The 14,582-nt window shown below is 40.7% G+C and overlaps 1 protein-coding gene across 1 annotated transcript in view; it reads left to right on the plus strand.

The window, feature by feature from the left end:
- Positions 1-607: 607 nt before the first annotated feature.
- Positions 608-14,582, plus strand: part of sntg2 (syntrophin, gamma 2) — a 44,761-nt gene continuing 30,786 nt past the window's right edge. Inside the window, exon 1 of the mRNA XM_062523677.1 lies at positions 608-687. Within this exon, the coding sequence (XP_062379661.1) occupies positions 619-687 (69 nt within the window). The 5' untranslated portion in view covers positions 608-618. The remainder of the gene's footprint in view (positions 688-14,582) is intronic.

Raw genomic sequence — 14,582 nt, forward strand, 5'->3', positions numbered from 1 at the left:
AACATCAAAATGTGTTATGAAAATGCATCTAAACACTTTCTGTTGAAAGCAAATATGAACGGAAAATTAATGAGTCAAAACCCTTACGATGAAAAGATTGCGAACAACAGCCGTATTCGTCAGACATTTAACAGTTAAGCACTGACCTCGCCGGATTGCTCTCGTCCTGGCGAATAGGAGGCGAGTGCGAGCGGCAGCAGGTGGAGGAGGCAACATGCTGCACAGATTGCGCCTCGCGCCCCTGCGACTACAGCTTCTTCTACAGAGAGCAGCTGGCATCAGGGTGCAACGGTCACTTCAAAGCAGCCTTTTCCAGTTGTTTCTGCTCCGCGACGACCATGCTCTGAAATATATCTTTATTTTTTTCTACTTCGTCGTTGTCTAACAATGGCAAAATATCGACTATGTTGAAGTATTGAGGACGTCTACCTGACAACTTGTGCAGACAGGGTAGCCTTCGTTTGAAGTATTTTTTTTTGGAAGAGTACAGAATGCGCGTCCCTCCGCCGTCGGACCACGCAGAGACATCGGCGGACTGAACTAACCAGTGACTGTTGGATAAATGACTGATCAAAGTCTCTTTGACTTCAGGGGACAGAGCCTGCGGCTGAATGGGCAATGAACGTGGCCGGCAAGCACCAACCTGATATTATTGAGCGACCAGCCAGTCTCTTAGTGCCAACATGGGTGAGCACAGCCCTTTCCTTCATCTCGGAGGCTACTGCCCCAGCTGTAACCACCGTAAACTCATTGGGTTTGATTTATTGCGCTGCCCTATGCTTTAGTTTGGCCTAGATTTCGTGTTTATTTGACAAACAGGGAGAAATAAGGTTATTAGTGTCACTTGCCGATTGTATCCTACTTACCGTGTGGTCTTGAATGTTGATACATTTTGTGGAACAGTTTCAAGCGACGGCACTTAAACATCACTAACATTGCTTTGACAACATTTCGCATTAGGTAAGCCAAATGATTGAACATATTCTCTCGAGTAGGATACTGGTAGCCTATTTCAACCTTTAATTTAATTTAATTTCACCAGCCAGCTCTAATAAAAAAAAATATTAAAAAATACTGATTTATACCAATTACCGTTTGGCATGTCAATAACGAGATATACACGCAGTTGTAAAGAAACAAAAGCTATTTACGATGGCGTCTATAGCTATTATGCATGTCTTAGTGATAGAAATGGGTTCATGTGGATTGTCTTGACTCGATAAAGTAGACGATGGGAATGACTGTTCTGAAAGACTTGGTATTCACGCGAAGTTTGGGGCGTCTTGACTGAATTATAAAATGTTACTAGCTATTTATCATATATTCTCTATCAATTCGTTAAAGACCAAGACTCAAAGGTGTTAGCAACTTGCATGCTTAAGAAGAGCGGATAAATATATGACTGAAGGCATATTTCTTTGGGCCATTTTAATGCTTAGGGCTCCTTGTTAGAGAACTAGGTTGGATACATCGATACAACGCTTTTATCACTCTGCTTCTCATGCCCTCCTCTCTCTCTTTCTCTCTCTCTCTCTCTCTCTCTCTCTCTCTCCCTCTCTCATTTTTGCATGTGCCTTTGCGCGCGCTGCTGTGTTTGCAATTGGAAAGTGTGTATTGAAATAATGTCATCACATACGATCTCTATCTAACTTGTTAAATACCTAACTACTGTAGTATATGCATTCTCTTCCTCGTTAATGCAGTGCTGCAGCGGGTGTGTGACCAATGAACACTTAGTTAACATTGAAAAAAGGGCTGAAACATGATTATTACATTGTGTGTATGGGTGATACTTTCTGACTTATTTCCTGTTAGTGTATTTACCTTTGGTATGTTTGTATTTCAGTCTGAGTAGCGAGATGCTCTGACTGAATGGAAAAAAAACTCTTGGCTTGAGGATTTTATTCTTGAATTCTTCATACTGGTTTCTACTAGCTTAGAGGCTTTCTTCTCTTGCATTGGCTTTTATCTCCCAACTCAAGACCAAAGTGAGAGATGTGGCTTTGTATAGCCATAAGAAAAGCATTCAGTCTGTTGCAGCATCTTCCCACAGTGGTATGATCATTGTACAACAGAGTTGACATCAGTGTCAAGCGCTCAGAAAAATCAGAGTCAATTTATTCTCTGGATTTTCATTTGAATTGATACTCTTTCACATTTTAATGAAAGTAGGAGATAGGTCATTTTTTATCATAGGCTACTGAAATAATGTCCATTGAGCTGCCTTGGCCTTGGACACTGCCAAACTGAAGTTGCTATTTGAAAAACTTCAATAAAAAAGGAAAGATCAGTCCTAGTAAGTAGAAAATATGCATACTGTAGATACATGAAAATGTGATTTATCCCTGATGTCAATTTCAGAGATTTAAATAATCACCAAAGTTAGGGCCATGCACATGTCATGATATGAATAAATTATACTGCTACATTGAAGCTGAATACAACGAAACATTGTGCACTGCAATATGCATAATAAGGATCTACACTAATACTGTTTTAAGGTACTGTACATTCATAACGTAATAAACTAGTAGCGATAATAATCATTGACTGGTGATCAGGGAGAGTTCCTTCTGCAACTTTACATGTAGTGCCTTGATTGAACATGATACAATAACATCTGATGGAGGGATGATTCAAACGGGATGATATTGCAGTGATGAACATCTAAATGAGAACATCTCCTCTGACACTGTGTCACTTACTGGGATATGGTAAGCGTGGGACCTTAAGGCTCAGCCAGTCTCAAACATTGCTTATCATTATAAACCACTGCAACGGCTGGCTGTTGTGCCGTCATGCCTTTGCTTTTTAGACAGCAGCAGCGGGCCAGCCAGCGTCTGAGTAGCGTAAGTGAAATGAAGGACACTGGCTGTACCTGTTGCCTCCTAAGGTGGCCACTTGAGACCAGATTGCCCGAGTTTCTTAAGGAAAAAATCAATGAATGCTGCAGTTTTAGAAGGCAGTAATGTATCAATATCCTCCTACCCCAATCGCACATTTAAGCCCAGCCTACTATTTCCCTTCTTTTGTTATTCCTCTGTATCATTATTTTCTATATGGATTTGTTTGCTTTTGGCAGTAAAAAAGACACTCATCTATAATTATTGACAGATGTAGCTACATTTGTTCAAAGGTAAATTTGTTGTCCTGTAGTGATTTTATGAATGTACAGTATGGCTGTGTCTTCATTATCAGGAACACACACATCTCTTTTAACAACATTGTCATTGAAGAGTGTGTGATATCACAAAAAGTTTGAAGAGAAGTGCTTCCTGGACTCTAAGCTGTATGTTTTAGGTGATCTTTGGATGAGAAACTGATAGTGTGTGATATCAGTTTACTGATAAGAAAGATTCAACTTAATCAGGAACCAGCAGTGGCATCTCCTCTGAGATGTTAGACAACGTCCCCTTCAGCCGTATTGTCTGATGCCACATTCTGATGAAATCCTTTTCAAATTTAACATGGAATGGAAGACACTGTTATTGAAATTGTGTCTGTGAAGATGATAATGCTTTGGATCACAGACCCTCCCATCTAACCCATCCATCCTTGAGAGTAGACTGGACACTGGATATGACTCACTCTGTTAATCATTCATTCATTATTCATTTCATTTTCATTATTCAGACTATATCCTTTGAAGGGAGGTGTCATGAGAATCTGTGTGGTCTATTCTTTCTATTGAGTTTGGCATTTAGATAGCTGGACAGTCTTGATCCTGTACCTCCCAATGTGCTAATTCTGAAAATACGCAATAGAAATATATTTATAAAAACAAGCTTGTCAGACTTGTCCATAAATTAGTATTACCACAAAAGGATGCACTTTCTTGTTATATATTGGGGCTAACTCTCTCTAAATTGAATAGTGCATTGTTTGGTATAAGAATTAAGAACTGTTGAACTTTTCTACTCAAAATAAAATGAGTGGATCTCAGCAAGCACTTACTGTAGCAACAGGGGCCCACCCTAAGCTACTGTATAGTGGCGCTACTGCTGCTCTTGCCTGTGTCTAAGTTCTGTCCTGATATACTTAACTTTTCTCAGTAAAGCCATGTAAAACCTTTACAACATATCCTGTTAAGTTTTACCTACTTGAAATAGTATGTTTTGACTGTCTACAGATGCACCAGGGAAAAGTGTTCGTCATGTCGTATTTGCATTATAAAAATAAAAATGACGACTGAAGAACAATGAATGAAATCTGTAAAAGTCAGGCTGCAGGGCTACTGTAGGTGCACACTCCAGCGGGGGTATTTCAGTCGGCGACATCAAGAGCATGAGGAGTGAGCAGTGTGGCAGAGGATGGAGCATCTGAGGGGGCTTAATTAGGCAGTGAAAGGCCTTTATTGCACATGGTTCATACATTACATATCATGGATCTACCAATGAAAGTTGACTGTCTAAACAGCGGCTTGCCGGTCACATGAGCAGTATAATGATGCTAGATTGTGAGACGTGTCCATAAATGCCGTCTTGTGATGACTGTAGATGGCTTTGCAATTATCCCTTCTGTGTTGCTAATGTGCCGACACACAACTGCCTTGCTCAGACTGCAAAAACAAGCAGCGTTTAATTGTGCATTATGTGCAGCCTTTGATAGCAATGAAATGTTTTGTTCTGATATGCCTTTCTAGCCGTGCCAATCTTATTATGCTTTGAGAGCAATTTTCTCTCAAGGTAAATGCACTCTTACAGTTTACTGTGTTTTACGCATATAATTCATTGTTTTGCCAAATTATTGGGTATGCAGCTTTGAAGTATCATTGACTATATAGTCTCTCACTAGGACATGTGTCGTTGCAGGACAACCAAGTGGCATCTATCAGATTTAAAAGAGCAGTTTGAGATTCTAACTCAATGTTTTTTTGTCAAATTACACAAATTGCACAGTGCTGGCTCTTTAAATCGGAAACACATATAGTGGCTTGACGTCTGAGCCGTAAAGTATTCACCCCAATCAACACATGACTTCAGGAATACTGAAGTGAGGTGTGCTTGCATATCAACAAGCCTTGGTCAAAATCACTGACTGCATCTTCAACGTCTAGTGGCAGCCTTTAATTATCTGTGGCCATGTTCTTACGTCTGGCCAGTATCGTGAAACTGTAGTCGTGACAGAGACCGTAACACATAGAGGGTGTGCCAGGTGTTTGATATAATTCATTGACAGAATATTTCAGAAACTTTGTCTTGTCATTCGTATGAGTCAGGAAAATCCTGAGCATTGTCTACCTCCCCTATTTCTCCCCTCTCATAACTACCCTCCCAAATGAAAGGTCTGCGATTGGGAGTACCTTTGGGATGTGTTGACCATTTATAAAAGGAAAGCAGTGCCCTCTATTATGGCTCAGAGAGACCTTTGTCTTTGAGAGGGAAAGTTTGTAAACTCTCCCAAGGGTGTCTCTGTGGTTGCTATGGTCACCGGAGTCCTTCATCTCCTGCGGTTGCAGAGGGTATTCACTCAGGGGAAGAGAGGTCGTGAGAGGGAGAAGTTCTCTCTCCCACTTTTAACCTGCTGCTGAAACACCAGTGCAGCATCTGCTCTCTGTGCTCTGAACAAGTGTGGACAGTGTGTTACTGAAACAACATATAGATTATTTAAGTGATTGCCTATATTAGCAGTTATACACGTAAAAGGGCTTTCCCCCCACTTTGTCTGTATTTATTTGGGGTCGTTGTTCTGCAAAGAACACAGAAAGACATTTATTCAAAATGCACTGTAACTTCATTAGTCCGGAAACACTCTGTGTGTCCCACATGTGTGTACGACGATGGCTTGAATAGATCGTAGCAATTTGTCCTCCTTAAAATGATAAGGTTCTCTATTGAGTTACTGGCATATTCTTATTCTGTGACACCTTATTAAGAAGGGGAGGTGAGGCATTTCTTGTAGCTGTATGCATTTTTGGACATTATATCTAAAGAGGTTTGATCCACTTATCAGTATAACTTTATGGTATTCTAAGACTTTGAAGCTCAATATCTTAGCATTAATGAAAATGTAGATAGAACCTTATAATTCTAAAGGGACAAATGTAATTGTCCCAATATGAGTCCCAATCCTTCTCATCCATTGGCTTTGTATTCTCGGAGACTTCTGTGCATTAGCCATTATGTAGATGATGTAGGCTTCATGTTTTCAGGTTGTTTGTCTGTCCGTTTGTTCATCCGTCGTCTATTCGTCCTGATCTCATGAGCACAAAATCCGAAAAATGGCACATATCACATATTTCAAAGTTTGTAGGAATGTTGTCTTGGATTCTGGAGTCATCTTTGGAGGTCGAAGTTCAAGGTCACTGTGGTCACATGTTTTTGTCCTGTTCTTGTGAATGTAATTGTCAAGAATGCCTTGTGAAACGTTTTTAGTATGAATGCTTACTTACTTAAAAGCAAGATGAACTGATTTGATTTTGAAGCTCAAAGGTCAAAGTTCAAGTTCACTGTGACCACATACTGTATGTCTGTTTCTTGTGACTGAGCTATCTTGACAATGCCTTCAGGCACGTTCTAAAAATCTGGTCAGGTCAGCTGGTTAGACTCTTTTGAACTCTATGATCTGTAACTTGAGTGAACTTAGACAAATCTGTGCAGGTTGGTCTGGAAAGGATGGCATTGACGTCCGTGTCCAAATCGGAATGTGTATTGACTGTGGAATTAAGTAAACTACTGCATTTAAAACCTTTATTTACAAGAAAGATGTGTCTGCTGCACGTCTGAAACTGAGCTTAATCTCACTGCTGGTTAGACCCTGAAGATTGTAACACGTTGAGAGCGGTCATCAATGGGATCCTTTCCAGACTGGCCTCTGGAGCAAATTGTGATTTACTAACAAATTTGTCTGGGTTCACCCAGGCTATGATCTATGTTTTACATGCCTCGCCACAATAATGTATGGCAACCAGAAAATGAGTATTTATATGGAATGATTGACCTTTTGATTGGATCTATATACAGTATGATTGGTAAATTGGTCTTAATCTCTGAAAATAACACCTACTGTACGAGCAGTCAGAAATTAGTGTGGTGTTTGATTGTGTACACCCAACAGAATTATATCCCAATATGGAATTTAGTTTAGGGAGATACAGTACACAGCCATTCTGAAGATTACACAACTGTGATTCACTGCAAAGCTGAACAACCAAAAGGACTTTTATGTGTCAGATCTCTAAACAAGCTCAGACAAATCGTTGTTACAAAGAATATAATTTGATTGTCTTTCTTTGCTCCAGTAAACCAAAGTAGCTCCACTCGCAGGCCCCGTACACAGACGGATGGAGGACTGGCTCCCTAAATGAACATTATGCTGTAAAACTGCTTTTGGACTAAATATCTCAACTGATGAAAGGCATCTTGCAAACAAGATTCACAGTATTCCCATGACGATAGGTAGGCTATATAAAATGTTGCCAGGAAGTTAAGTTTTATGGTGGGCAGATGAATGATGTAGTTTGTGTGAACGGTGAAGCCATTTTGTACAGGACATTTGCACACAGGGGAGTCATTGTGTTTGGGCTGATGATTGAAGTGAACACGTTGCATTTAGGAATGGAAGTAATGAACCTTATATGAGCCTATATCGTACAGTATTTTAATTGTAGCCATCTGCATTGCTGCAGCTTCACAGACAGGTAGAGTGTTTGAGACAGTGCTGTCTATTGTAGTGTGTAAGATAAACGCTTCTTGAACCGGCCAGACTGCAACATCGTTTTTTAATCAACGCATATAGCATACAGTCGTGGATATGTCAAGATATGTAAATGTTACCGGTTAAGATTCTGTTTTCATGGAAAGTCACACTTGTGATTATTTGTATGCATAAGGGATGCATCACTGGGTGTTGACACTTATGCGACGAGAGAGTGCGGGACACACAGAAGATAAATCCGAAGTGAGGGCAATGTGTGTGTGTGTGTGTGTGTGTGTGTGTGTGTGTGTGTGTGTGTGTGTGTGTGTGTGTGTGTGTGTGTGTGTGTGTGTGTGTGTGTGTGTGTGTGTTATACAGTAGCTTCAGCTTGATTCTCTCTGTCAGGCTACTAAAATGCAGCACAGCGTGGAGAAAAATACCAGAGAGACAATGATATGTCAGCATCCATAGTGTGCGTTTCTTACGGTTGATTAACTTTTTGAAGACCTTATTTCACTTCAGAAGAAGGTGTAGATGTTCTGTTTTCTGTAAACGTATTAATAATAACATGACATCAGAAACACCAAGTCTGAGAACATCCTCATGAGCATGATAGCAAAAGTGTAGCCAAAGCATGGTCCGGGAGTGAATTTGTTCTGGATCCAAAAAGCACAAGGAGCATGTGTGTCTTGACAGGTGTATGGCCAGCATAGCGCTTTAGCATCATGTTAGCAGCAGTCAGGCAGGAAGAGGAAATTGAACTCTACTTATTGCCCAATATGAGCTGCATTTTACTATTTTGAACCCTCAAGTACATTAATGCCAATTGAATTAACAGGTTTGGAAATGAATGGTTCAATGACCAAATAACCCTGAATGCATCAACTGTTAGGAAAGTATACTCAATCCTGAATGAGTGGGAGAAAGAGATGAGAAGGGGGGGGGGGTGCAGAGTGTAGAGAGAGAGAGAGAGAGCTGATTTCCATTGATTCATGTGATATGTGTCTTGATGTTTTGTATGTTAGCGCATTCTGTGCTTTTATGATACTACTGTATTATCTGTAACACTAGCTTTGGCAAACAGTCATGCTAATAAAGCTCCTTTGAATTTGAATGAGAGAGAGAGAGAGAGAGAGAGAGAGAGCACAAGAGAAGGAGAGGAAATGTTAAAAGATGTCTTGTTTCATACCTTATACCAGTAGGTCATCTGGAGTTGAGTAGGACGCTGATTGATATGCAGAACTAAAGCGAGATTATTGCGTAATGAGACGATCCTCAGACTGCTGCCCACATCACAAGGGTCATTTCAAGACTGAACGCTAGCATGTTACATTACATTGCGTGGTCAAACTCTGTGCTGTTACCTCATCAGCGCCCCAGTGCAGAAAGGCAGGACGCGAGTTGACCTCCTCACACTGGAGGATGTGGCCTATTTACCCACACGAGTTAAGCCCTTTGCAGAGGTGTGGTTGCTGTACACAGTGGCAAGCTTGTTGTGAGAAGATCAGAGAGTATTCTCTGTCTCTTTTGCCATCTTTATGACATTGAAGGCAGAGTGTCTACATTTCATCATTCTCAGAGTGAATTTTCTTTCCATAAAATATGTTATTAAAAAATGGAAGTGGAACATCATCATGGGTGCACAATTAATGGGAAAAAAGAAGAAAACATGCATACAACTGTTCCTGGCTAACTTTTTTTAATATGTACCTGAGCTTAATGTCCATACAAAACAAGTTGATTGTTTTGTGACTTTTGCGACTTTGTGGCTTCACGTTTGATTGGTTGGACTACAGTTGGACTACAGTACAGCTGTATTTGATTGGCTATTTCTGATGCTGATTACGAAGCTGTTGTGCCCTCTCTTGCAGTCCTGTCTTCAAAGTGCTAATATTGTGATACAAACTTACAATGTTGTTGTCAAGTTTATGATCATAGGGCAGTGGTAGCATAGTAAGAAGCTGGGCTAGCATGCAGTAACCTGAAAAGTGATTGGTTCAATTCTCAGCCTCCACTGTTGTGCCATTGAGAAATTCACTTAGCCCTAAGTTGCTCCAGGGACAATGTCGTCCTTTGTAATATAATTGACATATATAAGTTCCTTGTTATGGTATGTAATGGTTAGATATTGTATACAGTATGAATAAATCTAGTGTTCTGTCATCTTCTTCTCATTTCTCTATGCGCTGGACAGCGTAGGCTTACAGCACTACATGCTGTAACACCCGTTTAGCGTGCGCAGTCCTCTCTGCCCTGTCGTCCACTTCAGCCCTTCTCCGCGTCGTTGGAGTTCTAAGCACCGGGGTTGCATTGACTAATTAGCCGCAGGCTTTATGAGGACTCTGTTTCCCCTGCCACCGTGTGAGGTATTGTTTCTGTTTTAACGTACCGAGCCTCGTTAGAAGAAATGATTGATATATGATAGAGAAATCATTGCTCTTAATTTTCCGTGACCTGACTATGATTTTTCGCGCTTGTGATTTTGGATTGTTTGCCTAAAACCCTGTAACACCATGTATAGTATGACCTGGATTTTTGCCACTGGATTTGCCCTCTGATTTTGTCTGAGGTAAAAAAAAAAGTATGTTCACCGCACCTGAGTGTACAGTAACTGGCCTATAACTGGCCTTGATCACACATGCATTCTGTGGACAGCACTTCAGTTGGCATAAAGACTGGAAGACAGACCGCTCAGATGAGCAGTCTGAACATGGAGTGCCAAGTGGGTTTTGAAAGACCGTACTGTACTGTATGTCAGTCAAAGCTGAACTTTTTGAACATGATTAATTACCCAAAGTTCATACTGTATATATCCCTTGATTTCACTGACTGAACAGTTCTCTTTTGAGATTCATTTCCATTTCTAATCAAGGCCATCACATGCCAATCATGCCAACCTGCATATCTTAACAACTCGTAATGATTTTTTCCCTTTCTTCCTCCGTCATGCTTCCATTTTTTTTCTGCTGTGTATATTTATTGCAATAGAGAATGGCTAGGAAGAGAAACTGCTCTTCAGATAGTTAGGATAAAGGCCGAGCTGGTCCTCCGTTTGGGTTACAAAGATAATGGAGCGTCTGGTGAAGAGTGAGCATCGACAAACTCATAGGCAGGCCATCAATCAGGCTTAGCACACAACCAAGCAGGTCCTCTCGGCTTCTGGCTTTATCTCCGATGCCTAATTCCCCACGTCCAGGCTGTGCCATTCCCTTTCTGGTGCCGCTGCCGCCGTCGAATTCCGTAGCGCTTCGAGAGCGCCAGAAGAGATTCCACAATTATTCCCCCAAATCAGTTGCACCCGTACAATATTAATCCTGGGCTGCTGGTGTTTACTCACTCTTCTCCACTCCATTATCGCCAGGCACCCCACCCCTGCACAGACACCGCATTCATTCTCATATCCATTCTGATTTAGGGCAGGTATGAATTTTAATGACGTCTCATACCCCCCAAAAATGATTGTGCTATTATATCCGTCTTCTTCAAGTGTCAGGGTGCAATAGCACAGTGCTTTGGGCATAAAGCGCAGAATAGATAGGCCTACTCCCCATCCACTGTTAATGATGATGGTGATGATGATGATGAGGTGGAGCAGAAAGAGAACTGGAAATTGGCTCTTGATGTTGATGCATTGCCTCTGTCTAGTCATTGTGATTTGCAAATAAGTTTCAAAAGCATAATAGAACAGGGATGTCTGGCGAAGTCTGGGACTGTGATCTCGTATTAAAATATACTTTGTATATTAAGTTAGTTGTTCCATTTGGGTTGAACTTTAATGAGATTATAACACTTTAATGATGTTTGATATCCAAGCGTGAACCATTTTAACTTGATATGGCTGTCGTGTGCTGACAGTCCATTGCAACAGCATCTGTGCCAAACACAGCCAAACAGATGCACCCAAATAAGCCACAACAGAGAGGATATGAACAGAATAGCCTTTGAGTCAGTGAGAGCAGGGGTGGAGGATGACTCTCAAGCAGGCCTCTTGGCTTTGGACTCTAGAAAAATCTTTGATGATGAGAAAAGGGATGAACACAGATATGGCCAAGTTGGGGAGGTCAAGAATAAATCTTTGAAGGTTTGTGTATGTGGATGGAGAAAGGACACTTCATTGAAAGACTGGCAAAAGTGCCTGAATGTTCAGGGGTTCTGAATTGACAACTACTGTACAAAGTAGCTTTTAACTTTAGCTTTTAAAGTCCAGGAGTAGTTTCAACAACAAAGACTGCAGGATACCAATGCCCCTGCTGCACTTGAAGGAGGACATGACATGCTTACCATTGAATGGTAGGGATCATCTAAAGAGGAACAGCGACAAATCAAGCAGAACAAGAGACAGATATCAAGGTCAAATGGCCTGAGGCCGCAGCGCAGACACCAGGAAATGAAAGTTCCATCAATGGCTATTTAAAAAGAAATGTAGGAAGGATTGAAAGGGACAACGGAGGATGAAGTGAATGGAATGACTGAGGTCAACTGTAATTATGACATGAACAGACATCAAACCTGTCCCAGAGCTATACAAAGGCTGGATGGTTGATTTGTTATCCAGGATGATCTCTAAAAAGAGTTGTATGAGGCTGCAGAAAAGAGGAGAGTGTACAACATGTGGCACATTGTTGTTTTACAGTACTGCTGGGTTGATGCCTCTGCTGGCACATCGGGGTCCAGACCAGTTCACTCTGTTGGAACTTATTGTCCCGATTATGACGTTCCCGACGTATCCCGATTATGGCGTTCTAAACACTGCCCCTTACGTATCTCACGTCATGCTGTGTGGCGGTTTATAAGCTTGCTTGGTGATCAGCCACTGTGGCGAATGCTCTATCTATAGCACAAGCACTTTAACCCAACCCTTGGGTACATCTAACCTTACCCAACCCTTGGGTATATCTGGAGAAGAGGCAAAGCCTGATCTGAGATTGTGATGTAATGCTTCAGGTTGCAGTTTGTTTGGCAAGTAGACTAGGTATCATGATGAAGTTGTTATAAATAAAAAGTTGAAACTAAAATTACTTGCATTATACTCTTCAAAGTAATTAGAAAGTAATTACATGTACTTAAATATGTTCACTTATAACCTTTTCTACACGATTAAAATGAGAATATGACAAGATGGCGTCAACATCCTTAGGACTAATTGTGACAATTATCAGCATGCATTATTGTTCATAAAAAAGAGACTGAAATGTAAAAAGAAAAAAACTCTTCTTTGCTTAAATTCACATAAAGGAGGCAACAACATATTGTACGGGATTTTATTTTCTTAAAGATCACAGTATCCATTTCATCTGATGGCATGTGCACCAGTTTTAATATGTACTGTATGTGTCAGGATCTGTAATGTGAGGAGTATGTTATATTAATCTATCGACTATCGATATTGACTTCACAGAAACACATTAGTGGTAACTGACAGCGATACGGTTTTGGAGAAAGAACTAAGTTCATATTTGGGTTCATTTTGGGCTAATTTGGGTCATGCCCTACACTCATAAACAGCCCAGTATGAGGTTGATACTGTATTCAAGCATTTGTCAAGTGCTACTGTAATAGTGAATGGCTCATGGCACAAGAAATAGGAGCTTTAGCTTCTGCCAAGAAATGAATGAATGAATAAATGAATAATTAAAGACAATGCATTATAAGGGAGAGGGTAGAATAATGTGTTGCCCTTCTTTAGATGGGCTGTGGAGAAATAGAAAAGTGGATGGGGGGAGAAAGAAAGGAAGGATAGTAGAAAAGGGATAGAGGATGAACAGAGGAGATGGAGGTGGATGGGAAGAAAGGGATGGAGGATGAACAGGGGAGATGGAGGTGGATTGGAGGAGAGAGAAGGGAAGAATTGGTTTGTAGGTTTGTATGTCGCTTTGGACAAAGGCGTCTGCTAAATAACCATAGCCATAGCCATAGGATTGGAGGATGGACAGGGGAAATGGAGGTGGAGGGCAGTGACTAGGGACGAGCCTGGAGCAGGGCTGCTCGATTATGGTAAAAATCATTAACATGATGATTTTGTTCAATTTTGAGATCACGATGATTAAAACGTGATTACTCAGTGATTTTGGAACTATCATCCATATTCAAAATTGACATTTTTACAATTTTTACATTGATTGTCAAATATAATCCAACAGGAAAAAATACATGGAAAAAGTTAACGCACACGACAACTAAAGACAAAAGGAGAGCATTGTTATGAAACTGAGGGTAACAAAATAATCATTATATTTCCATTATGCTATTTTCATAGTTGTTGGAAGTCATTATCACACACAATTAATCGATTGATTCAATGAATTGCACAGCCCTAGCCTGGAGGAAGGCTTTCAGTCTAAAAATGTCATGTTAGTGGCAAGATATGAGCCGTGTGTAATCTGTCCTGTCATCATGCTCATCTGTGTGAATGACAGTAATCGATGTCAGACGTTTGGATTTAACCTCTTAAAGAGACCCTATGCAACTTTCTGCAGGAGACGATCGCTCCTTGTTTACATCTGGAAGTCTGAGACGAAGAACCACGCTTGCAATTTATATATTTAGATATAGCCTATACATGTATAAATATACACGCTAAAGCTGTCGGGGAAGCTCTGCAGAGAAAATGCAAGCATAAAACGAGCGAAAATGAAAAACGAAACCGAAACCAGAGATGAAATCGCCAATCCTGCATAGTTCCTCTTTAAGGTAGAGTTAGGTATGCATAGGTACTGTATGCATGTTCTTTTAACAGACACGTTGGGAAATGCACACAGAAAAGTAAACAGCTTTAGCAAGGTATACAGTACCTTCGCCGTGTTTGTGGGAAACCTGGCCGTGGTCTTTATTCTGTTATCATTTTTCAAATTCCTTACCTTCAGCTGCTTTCCACTACTAGCCTTTCGGCAGCAACATTTGTGACCTCTGTAACATCCAACATTGCATAACTACATAACCTTGTGTAA

Source organism: Sardina pilchardus, chromosome 20 (genome assembly GCF_963854185.1).
Source record: "Sardina pilchardus chromosome 20, fSarPil1.1, whole genome shotgun sequence".
Taxonomy (NCBI): domain Eukaryota; kingdom Metazoa; phylum Chordata; class Actinopteri; order Clupeiformes; family Clupeidae; genus Sardina; species Sardina pilchardus.